This window comes from Prionailurus bengalensis, chromosome A3 (genome assembly GCF_016509475.1).
Source record: "Prionailurus bengalensis isolate Pbe53 chromosome A3, Fcat_Pben_1.1_paternal_pri, whole genome shotgun sequence".
Taxonomy (NCBI): Eukaryota; Metazoa; Chordata; class Mammalia; order Carnivora; family Felidae; genus Prionailurus; species Prionailurus bengalensis.
In genome coordinates, this window is record NC_057354.1 from 101,289,219 (window position 1) to 101,314,934 (window position 25,716).

Below are 25,716 nucleotides of genomic sequence, written 5' to 3' on the forward strand. Positions count from 1 at the left end.
TTCAAATCTTCAGGATAATTCTGACTAAGCTCAATATCCATTTATTAACATCTTAAAATGACAAATTATACCTTATGTTTATACTTGTTAAAGTATTTCTATAATTAGAAGCACTGAGACATGAATTGGAGCAATTTAATAACTATGTAGAAGGTGGCAACTGATAGAACACTTTCTCATGACTACCAGAAAGTATTTCTTTCCCCCAAATGTTAGCAGTAGTCAAGAAAATAGTTAAAGAACATGTTTTCTGAACTTGTTCTTCAAGTCTCAGCTTTAAGGTTACTTTGAGGAGGTCTTGCTTGACCCCAAGGACAGGTTAAACCCCTTGCAGCATAATTACACACAATGCTATACCTCCTTCCTTTTGTAAACCACATTGTACTTATAATTACTTATAGACTGTCCACTCCAGAAGGTTAAAGATCTTTTATTTATTCACTTAGCCCATATACAACATCTGGCACGAAACAGATGCTCAATAACTTATGTTGAATTCAACTGCACAGAATATGTGCTCCTTGGAGAAATGGCTGATTCCAGGACTCAGGTTGGGATACACTAATCACACTGCTATAGACAGTTTGTATGTCTAAATGTTTGTGCCACCCCACCAAATTTATATTTTAAACATAATCCTCAATGGGACAGTATTTGGATGTGGTGCCTTGGTCATGAGTGCAGAGCCCTCATGAATGAGTTTAGTGACCTTACAAAAGAGACCCCAGAAAGCTTGATTCCCCCTTCTGCCATGTGAGGACACAGTGAAAAGATAGCCATCTATACCTAGGAATAAGGTCCTCACCACTGAGGACACTGAATCTGTGGGTGCACTGATCTTAGACTTCCCAGCCTCCAAAACTGTGAGAAATAAATTTCTGTTACGTATAAGATACCTAGTCTATAGTATTTTGTTACAGCAGCCTGAGCAGACTAAAACAGGGATATAGTGAAAACTAAGCTCCCTTCCCACTTTTGACCCTCAGCTACTTAGCACCTTTCCCTAATTATAAAATTATTTATTCCCTAAATAAGTCATATCTCTGTAAACTTGTATCCTTCAAGATTTAAAACATATATATAAGTAGAAATTTACCAAAAGGAACAAATATAACTTAACTTAGGTCAAATTTTGCATACTGTGATCACTGTCAGATGGATATACAAGAGACAAGTAGGCTGTTCTCTCAAATGTGGAGCTGTTCTCTCACCATCTCTACTTTTGTTCATCAAGCAAATATTTGATAAGCACCTTACTCTTGCTAAGGGAGTTCAACACTATGCTGATCCAGTGAATGATAAAGAAAAACATGATCCTTGCTCTCAAGAAGCTTAGATTTTTGTTGAGGAGACAAGGTAGAAAAATATTCTCCTGGGATAAGCTTTTCTCTACTGTCTTCCCTGATTTACGGACTTCTGTCCAAAACTGAACTCTGTGGTTCCTTCTCCTCCACTATTACTACTTCATCAAACTTGTTCTTTTCCTTAATTCTCTCAATTTCAGTTCATGGTACCACACTGAGGGGAATGATGGGTTTGACTGGAGGTGAGGTTAAACAGAAACCTAAGAATCAGTTCTGCACTCTTATTCCACATCCACTAGATTAGCAAATTCTGAACACATATCCTAAATATTTCTAAAATTCACCTTATCCTATCTCCATATTTCCAAGCTTAGTTAAGACTAGCATCATCTCTCACCTGGACCACTAACTGGCCTCCAAACCCACGTCCCTTCCCTTCAATTCTTGCTCCAAACCACTATTCTAAAAGCTCCCATCCTTAGTAGGCATGACACACAAGCCTTTGCTAATCTGCCCTCTATCTATGCCTCCAATTTTATATCTGACACTGCCATCACTCCCCCTGCATCCCACTCAGATTTCACAGTATTTCATCTTCTGACCACTCTTCAGTTTTTTCTGGTTCCTCCAACCTATGTTCCACACTTCCACACCTTGTATATGCAGTTTACTTTGCTTGGGATTCCCCCTTTCGTAATTCTATACCAAATCATCCACATGACTGTATCTTGTGACAAGACCCAGATATCCTCCCTGACCGGGTCTTCTTCCTCACTTGAACTGTTAATCACTCCCTCCACTGTGACATCACAAATCTTGCATATACTTATTTCACTGCCCCTATTTACACTAAAATATAAGTATTTGTTCACATGCCAGTCTGCCCTAGGAACATTGGTATTCTTTGATGTTGTCATCCAGTGTCTTATTTTTGAAAAACCACATATCCAACCCAATGAACACTAAAATATCTCAATAAATGTTTATTGTATGAACTAAAAGTAAATGAAGCTTTCTCTTTTCCTCCATCTCCCCATCTCATTTTTTTCTCTTTTCTGATAGCAACCCACAACCATGAGACATGACTCAGTAGACTAAGTTAGGATGTAAGTTAGTCATATGATTTAGGAATTCTGCTGCCATGATTATAACTACTCTACCCAGAGGCTAAATCGGCAAAATCCCTAACAAGGGCAGCATAATTTTCCAGCAGAACCTCAAGTCCAAGAGAAGAATCTCCTTCCAGCACAATTACATGACCTCTTGATTCCCATCACAATGCAATCACAAGTTCCTAAATAAATTATAAGCCTCCTTCATCCTTAGCAGGCCCAATCTGCTCTCCACTCAGCCACTTTAAGACAGAACAAGTTTCACCACTAAAACGTCTCCATTAAAGCCTCTGAGATGCCTGAGGGTGACGACTTTAGTCTGTAAGGTTCCTTACATAGCTAAAATGTTTCCCGGGAGTAACCCCTGAAACACTGTTCATCTTAGGACTATTTGACTTTAAACCTTGATCTTATTCCAACCATTATTTATTTATCATTATTCATTTGTACTCAACACATATTTAGCACACACTCTGTGCTTCATACTATACCAGAGTTGTGTGAACACCACCCATATCTTACTTGCCTGACTTGTGACCATGGCCTAAATGACAATCATGATGGTGTGACACAGCTGCACCTGGCCCCTGCTTATCCTGTGCTGGGACCAGGACCCACATGCCCTCATCTTCCAGCCCCCAGTGGAAGACATACTATAAATCTATCCTAACTCAAGAGTTGCCCAGCTGAGACTATGGCATTTGTCAACTCTCTCCTTCTTTCTCTCTTCCTCTCTCTCTGCCAACATCATCTTTAGCTTTAATTACCTTTAGTTCTTTTATAAAGCTGACCATTTTTCTCTTTCTCCCTCTTAAAAAATGCCAAACTAAAACTAAAATGCCTCATATTAAATGTTTTCTTAATCATATATAACTCCCAATACTTTATCTGTGTGTCAGTAGCTCCACAGAGGGGAAAAAAAAAAAGTAGTTCTCATTCCTGCTTCATTGGCACTTTTTGGAATGACAAACTCAATGCTAAAGAACTGTGGCAGGTGACAAAACACTTTCCTTGGTCATAAGTCACAAGTTATACAGAGAACTTGGTAGAAGCTGAACCTAAAGCAAACAGAAACATTGTCTGACAAATTAGAAGATACAATCAGAACTCAAATGTTAGCTTGAAGTACTTTGAAGAAAAACTTGAAGAAAATCTTGAGCAGGGTGTCTCTTGCACCAGTTAAAGTAAATCTAATACTAAAAATCCTACTAACTAGTCAAGAACCAATTCACAATATAGCCAATATACCAGGAGATGTGTTGAAAACATGATAGTAAAGGGCCAAACCACTTCTGATCACCCCAGCCTAAGAGTGATGACTCCAACGTCTTACTTCCTATAATGTGTATATAGTACCCAATCCAGACTTATTTTTGTTTTTAAAAAAAAAAAATTTTTTTTAATGTTTATTTCTGAGACAGAGAGAGACAGAGCAAGAGTGGGGGAGGGGCAGAGAGAGAGGGAGACACAGAATCTGAAGCAGGCTCCAGGCTCTGAGCTGTCAGCACAGAGCCCGACGTGGGGCCCGAACTCACAAACTGAACTCACAAACTGCGAGATCACGACCTGAGCTGATGTTGGTCGCTCAACCAACCGAGCCACCCAGGCACCCCCCAGACTTGTTTTTGAAATGCTTATCTTACTTGCTAGATGATACATTCCTTGGCTGTTTATTTCATCTTTCTTTTTAATTAAAAAAATTTTTGTCTTAAGTTTATTTTTGAGAGAGAGAGACAGAGCATGAGCAGGGGAGGGATAGAGAGGGAGACACAGAATCTGAAGCAGGCTCCAGGCTCAGAGCTGTCAGCACAGAGCCCGACGTGGAGCTCGAACTCATGAACTGTGAGATCATGACCTGAGCCAAAGTCAGACGCTTAACTGACTGAACCACCCAGGCACCCCTCTTTAGTTCATCTTTATGATACTCCACTGGTTTAAAAACCAATCTCATGCATTAGCTCTAAAATTTTCTGGCATGAATTTACCTTCCTAGGTAGGTTACCCTACTCGAAAGAGTACCTTGACATCATGTTCTTAGCAATTATATTTATCATTTAAAAACACTGTGTTAAACAAGTAACACATATACAAGAGATCAGTTTAAATAGTATGAAACTATTTTCCCAGAATCTTATCTTATGAATGGCAAAGCTGAGGCCAAACACTGAAAGAAATAATCTTTCTCTAACAACAAAAATATACTTCTACAATGACAAGCATCTTTGAATACATACATGCCACCAAACATGCATGTTTACAATGCTCTATAGCTTACACATACAAAAGTGTGTAATGTCACACACTCTTAACTCATTTAAGCACCACAATTTTTATTTTACAGAGTTAAGTTGCCTAAAGAAACTAATATTTATGAAGTATTGTTCTAGGATGTATGATTAACAAATACAACCAACATAAACACAGACATTATGTCCCAGCAACTTCATGCTGTAGGACACTGGTTCTAAAAACATGCCTGTAGGGGCCCCTGGGTGGCTCAGTCATTGAGCGGCTCTTGGTTTCGGCTCAGGTCATGAACTTACGGTTGGTGAGTTCAAGCTCCGAGACGGGTTCTCTGCTGACAGTTCAGAACCTGGAGTCTGCTTCAGATTCTGTGTCTCCCTCTCTCTCTGCCTCTCCCCCACTCACACTTTGTCCCTCTCTCTCTCAAAAATAAACTTAAAAAAAATTTTTTTTAAACTTGCCCACAAAAGCTGAACAGGTGAGATCATTTATTAAAGGATTTCGGGGTTTGTTTGTTTCCATTATGGATAAATCTGTACTGGATACTGTAAAGCAATGCTTCTCAAACCTTAATATTCACACAAATCCCTGATTAACCTGTTAGAATTCAAATTAGGATTAAATAGGTCTTGGGTAGGGCTCCCGATTTCTAAAAACCTCCCAAGTGATGCTGACACTGGTCTGCACTTAAGTGTCAAGGTTGTAGAATATATAAGAAATTAACCCAGGGGTGTCTGGGTGGCTTAGTCGGGTAAGTGACCAACTCTCGATGTCGGTTCAGGTCATGATCTCATGGTTCATGGGATGGAGCCCAAGTCCAGCTCTGTGCTGACAGCACTGAGCCTGCTTGGGATTCTCGCTCTCCCTTTCTCTCTGCCTCTTCCCTACTTGAGCTTACTCTCTCTCTCTCTCTCAAAATAAATAAACTTAAAAAAAAAAAAAAAACCATATATTTTAAAAAAAAGAATTAACCCTAACTAGCACTACTAGCCAAAACTTTACAGCCTTTCATCTTCCATGACTCTGAAGTGAAACTATTCTCATTCCCAGTTAATACACAAGACTAAGGCACAGAGAAATGAACTTTCCCTAGATCACAATGCTTGGTCTGTGGAAAACCAGGGTTCAAATTTAGGAAGACGGACTCTGCAGGACCCTCTTAACCGCTACACATTATCCCGACATTATCTCCGTTAACAGGTAGACCCAGAATCCTAAGCCAGGTCCAGAGTTCTCCTCGGTACCATTCGCACGAGTCGGGTGCCTACTACAATTCATATGTCTGCAGTCAACATAACGCTGTAGGGCAGGGAAGGAGGAAACAGAGCCTCCCACTCAACGCAGCGGGAGAGGTGGAAGGGGCGGCAGGTCCCTCCTCTTCCCGCAGCTGTGGCTGGCCTCCCGGAGGACCACTCTGCGGGTAACGGCAGGGCGGCCGATGGCCGGAGGCGGGCATTAGAGGCGGGGCGTCGGCAGGGAAAGGTTCCGGGCTGGATGTACCAACGCGGACAGGGGAAGGGGTTTCCAGGGGCCAGGACCGCCTTGCTACCTCCGAGCCCTGTACCGAGGCTGAGAAATTCTTTATCTAGTGTCCCAGGCTGCCTTGTGGAGTGTTGAGGTAGCAGGGCTCTTTTTAGCCACGGCCGCCTCCTTAGAGACTCTTCCTCTGGCACCTCGGTCGAGTGGAAGGCCCCGGAAATGGGGGCCGAGTGGCACCTGGCCAGTGCTGCGAGGGAGAGGGGCCAGTCGCTTACCAACTCCACTACGCCCCACGCAAATCCCCCGACTCTTCTGCCGCCGCCGTAGCCCTTACCAGCTCTTTGGGCGGCTTCTCCTGGGTTTTCCCAAACAGCCCCATGGCGAATTGAACTCGTCTTGCCCCTTCTGGCTTTCCGTTCCCCGCGCCCAGGCAGGTCACGGATAGCCGCCTGGGCGGGGCGGGCGTGAGGAAAGGAGCCCAGACTCCCAGAGAAGGCAGCGGCCGCGAGAAAGGTGATGCGCATGCGTCCGGCTCATGCGCAGAATTGGGCCAGGCGCAGTTTCGTCAGAGAGATTGTTGCAATTGCGCCCCTTCTGGGAGGGGATTTGTAGATGGTAGTGACGAGTTAGGCGTGTTTTTGTGGGGTGTGGAAGTGATTCCTTTGGGAGATACGAACTTACTAACTACATGTGGTGATTACAGCTGCTTCTGATACTTCTCTTAAACCTGTATGTTGTGGCACCGGAAGTCTATCTCCACCTAGACGAGGTACATTTACAACCACTTTTCCCACGGCATCACTCTTGAGTCCCCTAAGCACGTAACTTGGGGCAAGCCAGAAACGACCCCTTCTTTCTCCCGCTAGACTTGTTCCTCCCTCCCCTCTGTTGTCGCCACCATCACCTAGTCACTCTAACCTGGGCATCACCTTCTCTACCCCCTTTACCAAGTACCAGTAATGGTAACTTTTCCATGTTTTTGAACTCCAGCACTCTCCTTTCCGCCCAAAGTGTCACAGCGTTTGTTCGGGCCATTGTTATTTCCAACGTGGATGATTTCTACCTGGCACTTGTGTGTCCGTCGTCTTATACTCCACATGGACCATGACCTTAATCAGATTCCCAAAGGTATCTGTGACTAAAATAGAGGCATTTTAGCCCAGCAATCTGATTGAACCTACAGAGTGAGCTGATGGTTGTTATTACCTCACGTCATCGTGGAGAGCCATTCATTTAGTGCCACAACCTCATATTCCCATCTCTGGTGGTAAATGGTACAACCACTTGAAAACGTTTTGATAATTTCTTAAAATGCTAAACATACACCTATCTTACGCAATTCCACTGCTAGCGGGTTACCCAAGAGTAGAAAAAGCAAATGTCTTTACAAAGACTTGTAAATGGGTGTTCATAGCACCTTTATTTGTAATAGCCAAGAACTGGAAATAATCCAAATGCCCATCAAAAGATGAATGGATAAATCAGTTGCGATAGATCCATATAATGGAATGCTGCTCAGCAATAAAAATGAACAAACTATTGATACATGCAACAATGTGAATCTCAAAATAATTATGCTGAAAGAAGACAGAAAAAAAAAGTAAATACTACATGATTACATTTCTATAGCATTCCAAAAAAGGTGAACTAATCTGTAGTGACAGAAAGTGGCTCAGCGGTTGCTAGGGGACAGGGGTTGTTAGGAAAGAGGCAGGAAGGAGGGATTAGAGACACATAAGGAAGCTCTTGGAGGTGATGGATATTCTCTTGATTGTGGGGATGGTTTCACAGATGTATATAATGTCAAAACAAATGGGTACTTTAAATATGTGCAGTTTATGTCAATCATACTTAAATAAAGTTCTTTTAAAATAGCAGTACAAATTCAGTGTAGAAACTAAAATCCCATTCTTACTTCCTCAGGGGAAAAGGTCTCAAAGAACCTTATAATTAAATTACTATAATTATAGATAGTATGAATTCTTTGAGATCTTCTCCTTTGGAGAATATGCTTTCACATATTTTTACTTAGTTGGGATCATATTATACATATTGTTTTCCGATCTCCTTTAAAAAATTTTTTATATAAATTGTCATTGATATTAATATTTATAGCTGAGGACTGAGTGTTATACATAAGAGATGAATCACTGGTATGTACTCCTAATTCACTATTGCATTATATGCTAACTAACTTAGAAGTAAATTAAATAATTAATTAATTTTAAAAAAAGAAAAAATTTTAAATCATTAAAAAAAAAAAAAAAGAATGGTTTACCTGATGGTAGACATTAGCAAGTGGTGGTCCCAATGTATTAAAATGCATTATATTAAATTGGTTGATTTTCATAATAGGTAACTAAATAATAAATTCATAATAAATAAATATTAAAATAATAATTTTATTTTAAGTTACAGATGTCTTAATAGTTCAAATATATTTTGAAAATGAAATTCAGATCAAACATTTTATTCCACCCCTGAAGCACAGGGAACTTTTAAAACCATTCCACCAGACTCATAAAACCGAAGGCAGAAAACACCTTTTACTCATCTCTGTCTCTTCAATACCAAACACAATAGTTTGATGAATGAACATTGTTAATTGAAAGTATGGAAAAATTGATTTCTAAGCCCTAAAGTAATCTTATTAAAAATTCATCTGTGTTGATAAAAAAAAATTATAGTTGAAGGATAATTTGGTGGGAATGGACTAAAATTTATTTAACCATTTTCCTATTGTATGAGATTAAGTGGTTTCTAATTTTTCCTTATTAAGTAATAAACATAGACAGCTTAAATTGTAAAAATACTACCATTGCTCTCTACACAGGTTGCACGGTTTTCAACTACCAACAGTGTATGAGAGCATCCTATTCCCTAAATCCTTGCTAACAATGAGTATTATCAATATTTTGCAATTTTGCCAATCTCATGGTATAAAATATTGTTCCTAATTTTCATTTGTATGATTACTAGTCTAGATGATCATCTTTTTGGTTTTTTATTGGATATTTGAATTTCTTCTGTAAATTACTTCTTGTATCCTTTGCCCATTTTCCGTTGAATTGTTTTCCTCTTTTCCTTCCCTCCTTGTTTCAATGTGAGGGAAACCTTTGAAAATGAGAAATCTATGGAAATGTTTTTAAAGTTTCCTTCACCATATCTCTCCTCCTCTTTTTTTCATTTTTTTTTCTTTTTGAATGAACCATAAGGCAGAAATTTTTCACATAAGAGGACACTGAACTTCCAATTAGTCAACAATATTTATCAAATACCTACTATGGGTCAGGGATTCTGTAGGCTCTAGGGAAACTATAGTGAACAAAAAAGAACTTCATACAATCTGGTGAGAAGGACAGGTATTAAACAATGGTGATCCATAAAATTAAGTGAATTACTACAAATGTGCACAATTCTGGCCATAAGAAGAATATGGTGATCAGTGAATCTTCCCTGAACAGGTTATACATAAGTGAGCCTTGCAGGGTGAACCAGCAGAAATATGAGGAGAACCCAGTACAAAAGAAACAGCATGTGCCTAAGAGCCTTCCCAGTTTCTGGGTGTAGGCTTGGGACCACAGACACTTCAGTTCCTAAAGCTGCACTTACCGGAAAATTGGTTATCAAGGGAAGAGAGGCCAAAGGGAGCATGGAGGAAGGTTCAATTGGGCATGTGGCATCCAACCAAAAGAGCCCATAGCTACAGACAGAGCCCTATAAACACGATGATGCAGTTGTTCCTCAGTGACTAAAAGGGCACTGTGCATCTTCCACACATGTTCCAGGCTCCAACGTCAGAGCAACATATACTCTATTTATGTCCTGATATTGCCATGGCACTGGACAAAACTGTGGCTGTAGGTTGTCCTTCATACATGGACCTCAGGAATTACGCACCAGATCCTCCCACCTGCTAAGAATCACATCTGAGGGGGTGGGAAGAACTAAGTGAGCAGGCATTCTAGCTCTTCACTCCTGCCAAACACAGCAAGTGTTTAACAGGATCACACTCCCTTGCCATATGTTCACAAAGACGTTTATTCACACACAACTTCAAAGGTTTTGTGTGAATTCTCCTGATCCCTGAAAAATATTATAAATAGATGCATATCCTTGACTTGAAAGATACTGCAATGCCTGATGCTTTAAATATTTCCCTTGAATTTGAAATGAAAAATAGAAAGGACTGTTTTTCCTTCATTCTCCAGTTTGTCCTTGCTCATTTCTGTGATGTTTCCCATCTTAGGGAGCATTGTGGCTCAGAACTGTTCCCCATTCACTGGGTAGATTGTTAAATGAAATGCTCTGGGCAAGAAAATCACAACCCAATTCCTAGCAGGAATTTTGGCCTAATAAAACCAAGATATACCTTGTTTTATACAGCAGATGGATTCTGAAAATATTAGATATAAACTGGCTTCTGGAAAACTGAATTCCCTCCCATGACTTATCTAATAATTTTGGGATGGATTTATCTGAATTTCTGATGAATCTTCATCTCAGGGGCTCCTAGCCACAGCCTATGAGTTGAAAGAAGGTAAAGGAAAACCTTGAGTCATCTTTCCATTTCCAGCATTCCTCCGCCAACCTTACAAAAACCCTGTACCAGTTCCCTAGGGCTGCTATAACAAAGTACAACAAACCAGGTGGTTTAAAGCAACAGAAATGTATTCTCCCACTGTTCTGGTGTTTCAAAATCCAAAATCAAAGTGTCAGCAGGACTGTGCTTCCTCTGAGACTCTGGGTAGAATCCTTCCTTTCCTTTTCCTAGGTTCTACTGAGAGCTGTTGATCATGGGCATTCCTAGGCTTGCAACTGCATTACTCCAGTCTCTGCCTCTGTCATTAAGTAGTGGTTATTTGTCAGCTTGTGCTGCTATAACAAAATGCCATAAGTTGGGTGGCTTAAACAACAGAAATTTATTTTCTCAGTTCTGGAGGCTGGAAATCTTAGATAAGTGCCAGCATGGTCAGGTGCTAGAGAGAGCCCTCTCCCTGGTTTGGACTTCTTGTTGTATCCTCACATGGTAGGCAGAGCAAGCTCTATCGTCTCTTCTTTTATTAGGGCACTAATCCCATCATGAGGTCCCCACCCTCATAATCTCACCTAAACCTAATGATCTCCCAAAGGCTCCCTCTCCAAATACCAACACATTGGGGGCAGGGCTTCAACATATGCATTTGGGGGGGTGACACACTTAAGTCAATAGCAATGTTCCCTCTGCATCACTCTTCCTTTTCTTGTAAGTACACCAGTCACATTAAGGGCCCACCCTAATCCACCACCACACTGTCCTAACTAATTATATCTATAATGATCCTATTTCCAAATAAGATCACATTCTGAGGTACTAGGGGTTAGGACTTCAATATATCTTTTGAAAGGGTACAATTTAACCTACAACAATCCTCATTTATACACAAGCCCCCACCCCCACTTTTGAGAAGAAAGAAGGTGATAGAGGGTGGAAGGAGACTGGTTAGGTGAATCCTTTCAAAATAAACAAACTTCTGTCTTCTATGGCCCCAAAGTAGGGACAGTTTCCACTTGGGAAAGGTAAGTAAATATCTGAGGCCTGACTTGAACTTGGAGGATGTACTCTCCCTGCGGAATCACAGTAACCACTGCAGCCACTGCATATTGCCATCTAAAGCACCATTTCCACCATTAAAACTCCTGTCGTGGGAGATTCACATGCCTTTCCTTATTTCCTCACAGCACAGCAGAGACAAAGCCTGAACTTAAAGAAAAATCCAGCTGGAATATTTAAGCAATACTTCACTAAAATTGCCAAAAATTGTATCGGAATATCAGAATTGGAAAAATAGCATGTGACTCACACATTCAACATGATGTTAGACTGGATATTCTGGAAAAACTCACTACAAACACATAGGAAGTCTTTTTTTTTAATTTTTTTTAAACGTTTATTTATTTTTGAGACAGAGAGAGACAGAGCATGAATGGGGGAGGGGCAGAGAGAGAGGGAGACACAGAATTGGAAGCAGGCTCCAGGCTCTGAGCCATCAGCCCAGAGCCCGACATGGGGCTTGAACTCACGGACCGCAAGATCGTGACCTGAGACGAAGTCGGACGCTTAACCGACTGAGCCACCCAGGCGCCCCGCCTCACTAGAAAGTCTTGATACAATATAACCAGAATTATTTTATGTGCACGGTTGATCTCAAAAAAAAGAAAAATTAGTAATTTCCTCCAATAACAGAAACTTAGGACCTTGTTTGTGTGTTAAAAAAAAAAAAAAAAAAACAAAACAGGGGTGCCTGGTGGCTCAGTCGGTTAAGTGTCTGACTTCAGCTTAGGTTATGACCTCATGGTTCATGGTTTGAACCCCACATTGGGTTCTGTGCTGACTGCTCAGAGCCTGGAGCCTGCTTCAGATTCTGTGTCTCCCTCTCTCTCCCTGCCCCTCCCCCATTTGTTCTTTCTCTTGCTCTCTCTCTCTTAAAAATAAACAAACATTAAAAAAAAGAAAAAACCAGGAGTGCCTGGGTGGCTCAGTCGGCTAAGCATCCAACTTCAGCTCAGCTCATGATCTCACAGTTCGTGAGTTCCAGCCCCACAATAGGTGAGCTCGAGCCCCACATCGAGTGAGCACGAGCCCTGCTTCAGGTGAATGCTGCTTCTCTCTCTCTCCTTCTCTGCCCTCGTGGGATTCTCTCTCTCTCCCTCTCTATCTCTGCCCCTCACTCACTTGCGCCCTCTCTCTCAAAAAAATAAATAAATAAAAATTTAAAAATGAAAAACAATATAGCTTATAGATGGCAAAGTGCATAGGTCTTAAGTGTATGATCTGATGAATTTTTACATATGTATATATATGAAACTATGTATATCAATATTTAAAACATTTCCAATATCTTAGAGGGCTCTATCATGCCTGTTTCCAGTCAATACCCACCAAAGAGAATCATTATTCTGACTTGTATCTCCATAGATTAGTTTTATCTCTTCTTGAACATCACATAAATGAAATCAAATTGTAGGCTCGGTTTTAATAATTGAGCAGAGGACCAGGAGGCAAGGCTTTTAAAGGCTGGGGAAAATGCGGAAGCAAAATTAAGACCTCCTGAAGATGAGAGCCTTGAAGACTTCACCCTCAATGAAATTACAGGATAGTGGGGGAAAAAATCTATCTGCTAGAGAAGGGGGCTAAGAAGAAATGTTTGTTTCAGGCCAAATGCCTGGTGAAAAAATAAAAGTAGAAGGCTTCCTTAAGGAACTGTAATTATAAGGCTGCCTTCCTGTGGGTTTAAATTTATACTACTTCCATAGTGTTGCAGATCCCAAGCCTGGATATTAATTTAAACAGTTCCTAATTTAAACTGTTGATAACTTCATGGTGACCTGAAGGGAGAAAAAACCAAACTGTGAACTTGTAATTATATACCCTGTTAAGTTATCCTTCCAAAATTAGGGCAAAATAAAAACATCTTCAGGAGGAAAAATAACAACAGATCAAAAAAATCCACCAACCAATAGATCAACACTAAACAAAATTCTAAAGAATGTGCTTTACAAATAACAATGATCTCAAAAAGTGGGCGTTTTTTTAGATACAAGAAGAAATGATCACAAATAATTTAGTGAACATGTGTTAATCTGAAAAGAGTTGACTCAATAAACAATAATAATATTGATTTTGGGGAAATTAAAAGAGTAAAACTAAAACATCCCATAATTGTAATATGAAAAACTGGGTAGTGGGGCATGTACCTACATGTGTTAAGCATCTGACTCTTGATTTTGGCTCAGGTTAAGATCTTGGAGGTTCATGAGAATGAGTGCCTCATTGGGCTCTGCACTGACAGTGTGGAACCTGCTTGGGATTCTCTCTCTCTCTCTCTCTCTCTCTCTCTGTCTGTCTTTCTCTCTGCCCCTCCCCTGCTTGCACTCTCTTTCTCTCTCTCTCAAAGTAAATAAATAAACTTAAAAAGAGAGAGAAAGATAAAATGGGTGGGGTGGTTAAGTCATTGGATTTGAAAATGATCTCAGAGGATTCAAACATCTTCCCCTCTTTCCCCACAGCAGTGAGGTACTGAAAACAAGATATACTTTATCTAATATTCTTTGGGAAGGAGTAAAGATATTGAATAATTTTAGATATTAAATAAGCTTGTTAGAATTTTAAGGATAATCACTAAAATAAAAGAGATACTTCCAAAATATTAGAGGGAAAATGGAATTAAGAATATTAATCTAAATAAGGTAGAAAAGGAGAAAGAAAAGTCGGGAAAAGTAGAAGGCACAAAATACAATGATAGAAATAAAGATATATCAGTATTAATAATGAAATGAACTAAACTCACCAGTGAAAAGAGATTCCCAACTAGGTTTTTAAACATTTAGTTTGAGGCCATTTAAAAGGAACACACTACAACATAGGGTATCAAAAAATTGGAAGAAAGACCTGGACAAACATACTTACCAGGCAATACAAAGCTTTTACAGCTATATTATTACCAGACAAAATAGATTTTACAGCAAAATAACTTTTTACGAATAATGAAGTTTATAATGTACAAATTTCAATCTATCAGGAGGCTAATCATATAGTCTCAAAAAAAAAAGGAAAAACTGACAGAATTTCAAGGAGAAATCCATAAACCCACCATCATAGAGGGAAATTTTAACTTTTCTTTTAGTAATTGGTAGATCAAGAAAACAAACATTTGGCAAAGACAAAGAAGACACAAAAATAAGACTCATTTAATCTAATTGTCACAACAAACAGAATAAGTTATCACATATCAAATGTTTACCAAAATTGAATATGTACTAGAATATAAAACAAGTGAAGAAATCATTTTGATTTACATCCCATTATATGACCACACATCAATTGAGTTAAAAAGCAATGACAAAAAAATTAAAAAATTTTTTTGAAATATAAAAACACATTTCCAAATAACTCATAAGTCAAAGAATAAATCTTAATGGGAACAGGGGAGTCACAGGCAACCCTCCCCCACCCAACTGGGGTGGTATCAGAGGAGACCTAGTAGAGACTTAGGACTTTCAACATCACCCAGTGATACTGTGACTACGCCCAACATAAGGTCAGTGGAGAACTGGATCTCTCACCTCTACCTAACATTAAAGGGGAACTTCTCTTGGGGTGCCTGCATGGCTCAGATGGAAAAGCATGCAACTTTTGATCTTGGGGGTCATGAGTTTGAGTCCACCTGCGGTGTAGAAATTACCTAAATAAATAAAAACTAAAAAAAAAAATAAAATAAATATAATAAATATATTTATTATATATTTTTTTAACATTTATTTTTTGAGACAGAGAGAGACAGGGCATGAGCTAGGGAGGGGCAAAGAGAAGAGACACAATTCAAAGCAGATCAAAGCAAATAAAAAAATAAAATAAAAATAAAATAAAATAAAAATAAAAACAAAAATAAAAAAACAAAAAAAAATAAATAAAATAAAAATAAAAACAAAAAAAATCAAAAATTTGGGGGGTGGTCTCCCCTCATATCTCACTGAAGGCCAAGTAGGGAACTTGGACTTCTACCTCACCTGTAAGTAATTAGGGGGCACCTCCACTTTTCTACCAAAGCAGTGTCAGGAAAAAAACAGCAGAAACAGGTTTAAATAAGATGCATAATCTCAGAACATAAACTGAAATGTCCAGATTTCAAATAAATGAAAATCACTCATCATACCAAGAACCAGGAAGATCTCAAACTGAATGAAAAAATATAACCATTATATGTCTTACTAGGGTAAACAGTGTCTCCCAAAAGTTCATGTCCACTGGAACCTGTGAATGTTACCTTATTTGAAAATAGAGTCATTGCACATAAATTAAGGTGAGATCATACAGGATTAAGGTGGGCCCTAAATCCAATGAAATTGTTGTCCATGTAAGAAGAGGGAAATTTGAAAGAAACACATAGTAGAGAGAACCATGTAGAGACAGAGGCAGAGATTGGAGTGGGTATTTAAAAGCCAAGAAACGCCAAATATTAACCTATCAAAAGATAAAAGAGCAAGGAAGGATTATTCCCTAGAGCCTTCAGAGAAAGTATGGCTCTGCCAAAACCTTGATTTCAGCTTAATTTCTAGCCTCAAGAACTGTGACAGAATAAATGTCTGTTAGTTTAAGCCACCTAGTTTGTGGTCATTTGTTGTGGCAGTTCCACTAAACTTAATATAGATGCCAAGAATGAGATGACAAATATTAAAATCATCTAATAAAGATTTTTTAATTCCATGATTTTGAAAATTCAATAAGGAATTTAAAACATGATTGAAACAAATGAAAAAAAACTCATTAAAAAAAGGAACATACAAAGAAGAACAAAAGGGAAATTTTAGAGTTAAAAAAACACAACAACCAAAATAAAGAGCTCATTGGATAGGCTCAACAGTAAAATGGAGAAGACAGAAGAAAGAATCAGTGAAATGGAAAATAGAATAATAAGACAGTACCCAACCTGAATGACAGAGAATAGACTGAAAAAGAATGAACAGAATCTCAGAGACCTGTGGGACTATAACAAAAGATGTAGCATTTGTGTCATCAGAGTCATGGAAGGAGAAGAAAAATAGGGCAGGACTGAAAAAGTATTTAAATAATGGCCAGGGGCACCTGGGTGGCTCAGTTGGTTAAGCCTCTGACTTTGGCTCAGGTCATGATCTCACAGTGTGTGAGTTGGAGCCCCGCATTGGACTCTGTGCTGACAGCTCAGAGCCTGGAGCCTGCTTTGAATTGTGTCTCTTCTCTCTGCCCCTCCCCAGCTCACGCCCTGTCTCTCTCTGTCTCAAAAAATAAAGGTTAAAAAAAATAAATAACGGCCAAAGAAAAGAAATACTGACTGAAAACTTCTCCAAATTGGCAAGAGACGTAAACCTGCAGATTCAACAGACTGAGAAAACCCAAAGAAGAAATAGCCAAAGAAATACAAAAAAATCTTGAAAGCAGCCAGAGAAAAATGACATCTTATCTATATGGGGAAAACAATTCAAACAGCAGTGGATCTCTTATCAAAACCATGGGACATAGAAGGAAGTAGCACAATATTTTTAGTGCTAGAAGAAAAGAATTGTCAACCCAGAATCTTATATCCCAAGATAATGTTCTTCAGGAATGAAAGGGAAACAAAGACATTTTCAGTTGAAGGAAAACTGAAGGAATGTGTCCCCAGAAGACTACCTTAAATGAAAAGATAGTTTCTAAATAGAAATTTCTCTAAACAGAAAGGAAACCACAAAAAGAAGGAATCTAGGACCACCAGGAAGCAAAAAAAGAACAGACTAGGCAAAAGTATGGATTAAATATAATGGGCTTTTGCTCTCCTTTGGAGTTTCCTAAACTGTGTTCAATGGATGAAACAAAAATTATAACACTAGCTAATGTGGTTCTAAATGTACGAAGAGGAAATACTTAAGATAATTATATTATAAATGGAGGAAGAAAATGAGATCTAAAGAGAGGTAGGGTTTCTATACTTCACTTGAACCAGTAGACTGTGATAAGTTATGTATATATAATATAATACCTAGAGCAACCACTAAAAATTTACAAAGAAGTATAATAAAAAATGGCATAGATATTAACCATCAGGGAAATGAAAATCAAAACCACGAGATACCACTTCACACATGCTAGGATGGCAATAATAAAAGAGACAGGTAATAAGTGTTACTGAGAATACAAAGAAATTGGAACTCTCACACACTGACAGTGGGAATGTAAAATAATGCAGTACCTTTGGCAAGCAGTTTGGCAGTTCCTAAAGAAGTTAAATACAATACCATATGATCCAGCAATTCCACTCTAGATATATACAAACCAAAATGAAAATATATGTCCACATAGGAACTTGTACACAGATATTCATAGCAACACTATTCATAATAGTCAAAAAGTAGAATTAACCCAAATGTCCATCAACTGATGAATGGATACATAAAATGTATTATCCATGTAATCGAATAGTATTTGGTCATTAAAAGGAATGAGGGGAGCCTGAGTGGCTCAGTCAGTTGAGCATCCGACACTTGGTTTCAGCTAAGGTCATGATCCCAGGGTTGTAGGATCAAGCCCTGTGTCAGGCTCCATGCTGAGTGTGGAGCCTGCTTAAGAGTCTCTCTCCCTCTCCCTCTGCCTGTCTCGACCACTCATGCATGCTTTTTCTCTTTCTCTAAAATAAAAAATGAAAAAATGAATAAAATATTGATTCATGCTACAATGTGGATGAAAAATTGAAAACATAATGCCAAGTAAAAGTAGCCAAATTCAAGGACACACGATTTTGTATAGAATAACCAAATCCATGGTGAGAGAACATAAACTAGTGGTTTCCAGGAGATGGGAAAAATGCAGAATGGAATGTGATTGCTAATAGGTATGGGCTTTCTTTTTGGGGTGATGAAAATGTTCTGGAATTAAATAGTAGTGATGGTTGCACAACTTTGTGAATATACTAAAATTCATTGAATTGTACATATGGAGATGAAAATATAGTCAACAATATTGTAATAATGTATGGTGACAAATGGTAACTACAGTTATTGTGGTGAGCATTAAGTAATGTATAGAATTGTTAAATCACTGTGTAGTACCCCTGGAACTAATATAATAAATTTCAACTATACTTCAATTATAAAATATTTTTAAATGAATGAATCCTATAGTATATGAATTATATTTCAATAAAGCAGTTTTAAAAACACTATAGATAAATCAAAATGGAATTCCAAAAAATGTTCGAGTAATTCACAAGAACAGAGGAAAAGAAGACAGAGAAAGGAAACAGAAAATAAAACATACAGTCAGACTTAATTTGAACATATCAATAATTGTATTTAATGTAAATGGTCTAGGGGCGCTTGGGTAGTTCAGTGGGTTAAGTATCTGATTTCAGCTCAAGTCATGATCTCACAGTTCATGGGTTTGAGCCCCACATTGGTCTCTCTGCTGTCAGCACCAAGCCCACTTTGGATTCTTTGTCCCCTCTCTCTCTGCCTCTCCCTCACTCACATTCTCTCTCTCAAAAATAAACAAACATTTAAAAAAATGTAAATGGTCTAAATACAACTTAAAGAGATTGATAGAAAGGGTTAAAAATATAACACCACTATATGTCATGTGCAATAAACTCACTTCAAATATAATGATATAGGCAGGATGAAGGTAAAAGGATGGGAAAAGTTACAGCATGCAAAAAATCAAAGGCAAGCAGAAGTGGTTATATTATCAGATAATTTACACTTAAGAGCAAAGAAATTCACCAGGAAAAAGATGTACACTATATGATGATAAAAATATCAATCCACCAAGAAGACATAGCAGTCCAAATGTGTATACATCAACAACAGAACTGAAAATAATGGGAAATAAAAATTGATAGAACTGAAATTTAAAAAATAGACAAATACATAGTTACAATTTGAGATTTCAACACCACTCTCTCAACATCTGATAGAACAACTAAGAAAATCAGCAAGGATATAGAAGAACATCATCAACCATCAGGATCTAAAAGACATTTATAGAGCACTCTACTCACAACAGAATACACATTCTTTTCAAGTGCCTACAGAACACACATCAAGAAAAACCATATCATGGGGCATAAAATAAACCTCAAGAAATTTAAAATAAGTTAAATCATACCAAGTATGTTCTCTAGCCACAGCGGAATCAAACTAGAAATCAATGACAGAAAAACCCTCCAAACACTCTGAAACTAAAAAACACACTTGTAAATAATTAATGGATCAAAGAGAAAGTTTCAAGAGAAATTTAAAAAATACACTGAACTAAGCAAAAATGAAAATTGTTATAACATATCGATGTTTGTGGAACACAGCTAAATCAATATTGAAAGGAAAATTTATTGACCTAAATGTACCATTAGAAAAAGAAGAAAAGTTTTAGGGGCGCCTGGGTGGCTCAGTGGGTTGAGCGCCCAACTTCAGCTCAGGTCACGATATCGCGGTCTGTGGGTTCAAGCCCCGTGTAGGGCTCTGTGCTGACAGCTTGGAGCCTGGAACCTGCTTCAGATGCTGTCTTACTCTCTTTCTGCCCCTCCCCCGATCATGCTCTGTCTCTCTCTGTCTCTCAAAAGTGAATAAACGTTAAAAAAATTTAAAAAAAGAAAAAGAAGAAAAGTTTTAGGTCAGTAATCTAAGTTTCCACCTTGAGAACGTAAAAAAGAGAACGAAATAAACCTAAAGCAGGAGAGAGAAGACAAATCAATGAAATTGAAAACATAAAAGCAATTGAGAAAATTAATGAAACAAAGAGCCAGTTTCCAGAAATTCAAATAAAATTGACAGAGCCCTAGAAAAACAGACATAGAATAAAAGATTGAGAGAACACAAATGACCAATATCAGGAATGAAGCAGAGTATCACTATAGACTTTGCAGATACCAAAGAGATAATAAGGGATAAAATGGACCAATTTCCTGAAAAACAAAAACTACCACAACTTACCCGATATGAAATGGATAAGATAGATATTATTGATAATAATATTGATATTATTATATATCATATATATACTATATATACTATATATACTATATACTATACTATATACTATATATACTATATACTATATACTATATACTATATATACATATACTATATATATATATAGTATGATAGACAATATTCAATTAAGGATATTGAGTCATAATTTATTTTTTTAATTTTTAAAAGTTTATTCATTTACTTTGAGAAAGAGAGAGAAAGAGAGAACACATGCACAAGCATAGGAGGGGCAGAGAAAAGGAGAGGCAGAATCCCGAGAAAGCTCTGTGCCATCTGCACACAGTCGGATGTGGGGCTCAAAATCACAAACTGCAAGATTGTGACCTGAGCTGAGATCAAGAGCTGGACATTTAACTGACTATGTCACCCAGGTGCCCCTTGAGTCATAATTTAAAAACAATTAACAAATAAATACAAAAATATCTATGTAAAAAGATCCCCCCCCAAAGTCTCTAGGCTCAGATGGTTAAACTGTAGAATTCTATCAAATGTTTAAAGAATAATTAATTCAGAGACAGACACAAAAATACAGAGAATAAACTGATGGTCGCCAGAGAGGTGGCAAAATGGGTGAAGGGGAGTGGGAGATACAGGCTTCAAATTATAGAATGAACAAGTCACAAGGATGAAAGGTAAAGCATAGGGAATATAGTCAGTGGTACTGTAATAGCGATGTAAGGTGACAGATGGTAGTTACACTTGTATGCATAAGATAATGAATAGAGTTATAGAACCACTATGTAGTATGTCTGAAAGAAATGTAACATTGTGTGTCAACTATACTTCAATGAAAATGGAAACAAAAAAAGAACAATTAACACCAGCTATACAAAACTTCTCCTACAATTAAGAAGATGTGGTATATTGTTACAGTGGAACACTACTTGGTGATGAAAAAGAATGAAATCTTATCCATTTGCAACAATGTGGATGGAACTGGAGGGTATTATGCTAAGCAAAATAAGTCAGTCAGGGAAAGATAGACATCCCATGATTTCACTCATATGTGGAATCTGAGAAACTTAACAGATCATGGGGGGCGGGTAGGAAAAATAAGATAAAAACAGAGGGAGGCAAACCATAAGAGACTCTTAAATACAGAGAACAAACTGAGGGTTGTTCAGGGTGGGGAAAATGGTTGTTGGGCATTAAGGAGGGCACTTTCTGGGAGGAGTGCTGGGTGTTATATGTAAGTGATGAATCACTTCAATCTACTGCTGAAACCAAGACTACCGTGTATGTTAACTAACTTGAGAATAAATTTTAAAAATAATAAATAAATCTCTCCCAGAAAATAGAAGAGGAGAAAATATGTCCCAATTCATTTTATGCAGGTAGTATTACCCTAATACCAAAACCAGACCCCCCCAAACAGTATAAAATAAGAAAACTCCAGACCAATATCCCTCATGAATATAAACACAAAAATTCTTAACAAAATAAAGCAAAGAGAATTCAGTAATATGTAAAAAGAATTAAACACCATGACCAAGTGGGGTTTATTACAAGGATTTAGGGCTGTTCAATATATGAAAATTAGTCAGTGTAATCCACCATAACAGGCTAGAGAAGAAAATCAAAGACCACATTACACAACACAGAAAACAATTTTGACAAAATTCAATACCATTTGTGATTAAATAAGTAACTCAAAAAATAGTAACAGGGAAAGTTCCTCAACTTGCTAAAAGTCATCAACAAAAACCCTGCAGCTAACATTGAATTTAAAGGTGAAAAACTGAATACTTTCCCCTAAGATTGTGATATCCACTTTCACCACTCGTAATTCAATTTACTGCAGAAAGTTTTAGCCACTGCAACAAGAAAAGGAAATAAGAGACATACAAACCAGAAAGGAAAAAAATTAACTGTTATTTACAGATGACATGATTGTCTATGTAGAAATTTCAAAAAACCTACCAAAAATGGTAGAAATCTACTATTTCTAGCAATTAACATGTTGACACCAAAATTAAAAATACAGTGCCACTTACAATCACTCAAAAAATTAAATACTTAGCTATAAATCTGACAAAACATGTATAGTACTTGCATGCTGAAAATTACACAACACTGACAGAATCATGAAAGATCAAAGATCCAAATAAAATGGAGACATATACAATGTTCATGGATTGAAAGCACAACAGAGTAAAGATATCAGTGCTCTCCACAAAAAATATACAAGTTTGGTACAATTCTTGCTTTTAAAAAAGGCTAAATACAAAAACACATTCTTTCTATATATAATAAACAATTAAAAAAGAAAATCTGTTGCCTGTAGCAACTTTATATTATATAGGTCTCCTGAAGCAAGGGAAACAAAAGCAAAAATAAACTATTGGGGTTACATCAAGATAAAAATCTTCTGCATAGCAAAGGAAACAATCAACAAAACTAAAAGGCAACCTACAGAATAGGAGAAGATCTAATAAAGGGTTAGTACTTAAAATATATAAAGTTATAATACTCAACACCTAAAATATGAATAATCCAATTAAACTGGGAATAAAACATGAATAGACATTTTTTTCCAAAGAAGACATCCAGATGGCTAACAGACACATAAAAAGATGTTCAACATCACTCATCATCAGGGACATGCAAATCAAAACTACAATGAGATATTACCTCATACCTATTAAAATGGCTAAAATCAACAACACAAGAAACAACAGATGTTAGTGAGGATGTAGTGCATTCCCTGTACTGTTGGTGGGAATGCAAACTCATGCAGTCACTCTGGAAAACAGTGTGGAATTTCCCCCAAAAGTTAAGAATGGAACTACCCTATGATCCAGCAATTACACTACTAGGTATTTACCCCCAAAAATACAAAAATACTAATTTAAAGGGATACATGCAACCCAATGTTTATAGCAGCATTATCAACAATAGCCAAATTATGGAAAGAGCCCAAATGTCCATCAACTGATGGATGGATGAAGAAGAATGGAATATTACTCAACCATCAAAAAGAATGAAATCTTGCCATTTGTGATACATTTGCATGGCATTTGCAATGCTGTGGATGGAGCTAGAGAGTATTATGCTAAGCAAAATAAGTCAGAGAAAGACAAATACCATGTAATTTCACTCATACGTAGAATTTAAGAAAAACAAATGAGCATAGGGAAAAAAGAGAGAGACAGGCAAACCAAGAAATAGACTCTTAACAATAGAGAGCATACTGATGGTTACCAGAGGGATGTTAGTGGGGGGATAGGTTAAAGAGGCGATGCGGATTAAAGAGTGCACTTGTGATTAGCATTGAGTGTTGTATGTAAGTGTTGAATCACTAAATTGTACACCTGAAACTAATATTACACTGTATGTTAACTGGAATTTAAATAAAAACCTCAAAAAAGTAAAATTTGTAAAACACTATTTTTTATGCCATAAAAAAATCATAAAATCATAAAAAAATCAACCAATTAAGAATAAATTGAATTGAATAAATTGAATACAAGGCCCTTTTACAGACAACTACAAAACACTGCTGATAGAAATTAAAGAATATCTAAATAAATGGAGAGATATATTCATGAAATGGAACTCAATATTGTAAAGACATCAGTTCACCCCCAAAGTTATCTATAGATTTAATGCAATTCCATTTACAATCACTCAAAAATCCCAATTAAAACCTAGAAGGGTTTTTTTTGTGTGTGCGTGTGGTAAATTTGATAAGCTAATTTGAAAATTTTCTATGGAAATGCAAAATACTAAAGTTGGTGGATTTATGCTACCTGATATCAACAGTATTATACAATTCTAATAACTAAAATGGTGTGGTGTTGGTATGAAATTATTATACAGACTAATGGAAAAGAATAGAGAACCCAGTAGTAGAACCATATATAAACACTGTCACCTGGTTTATAACAAATACCACCACAATTCAGTGGGGGAAAATGATATTCTTTCCATTAAATTCCACAAGGACAATTTAGATATCCATAAAAAAAAAGAAAAAAAAAAAAGAACTTTGATCCCTACCTCACACCACACACAAAACTTCATTTGAGATGGAGCACAGACTGAAATATGAAAGGTAAAAAAGCAAAACTTCTAGAACAAAACATAGGAAAATATTTTCAACACTTTGGGTAGGCAAAAATGAAACAGAACACAAATTAAGAGCTATACAAAATCATTAAATTGGACTTCTTTAACATTAAGAACTCATATTCATCAAAAGATGAGGGTGAAAAGGGAGGCCCAAAACTGCTCCATATTTCCAAAATAAAAACTCATATCCAGCATATATAAAGGACTCTTACATATTAATAACAGTAGATTCACCCCAATTTTTAAATTAGCAATGTGAAGTATTATTTAATTTGCTATTGAGAGTATGAAAAGATGATCCATATCATCATTCAGAGACATAAAAATTAAAAACATAATTAAATTCTACTATATCCCCACAAGAATGGTTAATATTAAAATCATCGACAATATCAAGTGTTGGAAAAAATATGGGAACCCATATATACTGCCGGTTAGAGTATACATTGGTACTACTAGTTTGGAAACTTTAGCAGTGTATACTGAAGCTAAACATATATATAAACTTTATGATATAGCAATTCCATCCCTTGTTATATACTCAACATAAATGTTACTGTCCATTGAAAGACATGTATAATAATATTCAAGGCAGCTGTATTGATAATGGCAAAATCTGGAAATAAATGAACCATCAACAAATGAATATATAAATTGTTATATATTTATCACAATTAACATATATTATATATATCACAATTTATATATTCATATAATAATATACTAATCAATACAGCAATACAAAAAATGAACTATAGATACATACAATATCAATGGAATTTCAGTGGAACTTCTCACTGTGCTTTGCTTGGACTTGAGCTCTCTGCATCGCAGTCAAGAAATTGCCCTTTGCAGAGACCTGAGTAATCATGGGGTTTATCCTGTTAGTTTCCTGCTTCTCAGCAATCTCTTGTTTTTTTTTAATATTTATTTATTTTTGAGAGAAAGCGAGAGAGAGCACACACAAG

General features: G+C 37.1%; 1 protein-coding gene across 2 annotated transcripts in view; it reads right to left on the bottom strand.

The window, feature by feature from the left end:
* The window catches only part of LOC122497139 (E3 ubiquitin-protein ligase RNF103), a 109,314-nt gene that overhangs the window by 48,920 nt on the left and 34,678 nt on the right, over positions 1-25,716 (bottom strand). Inside the window, exon 1 of one of the 2 annotated variants that reach the window (XM_043603917.1) lies at positions 6,474-6,686. The exons of the other annotated variant lie outside the window; for it this stretch is intronic. Within the exon in view, the coding sequence (XP_043459852.1) occupies positions 6,474-6,518 (45 nt within the window). The 5' untranslated portion in view covers positions 6,519-6,686. Of the gene's footprint in view, positions 1-6,473; positions 6,687-25,716 lie in introns of those variants that run through there. 2 annotated transcript variants of the gene reach the window in all.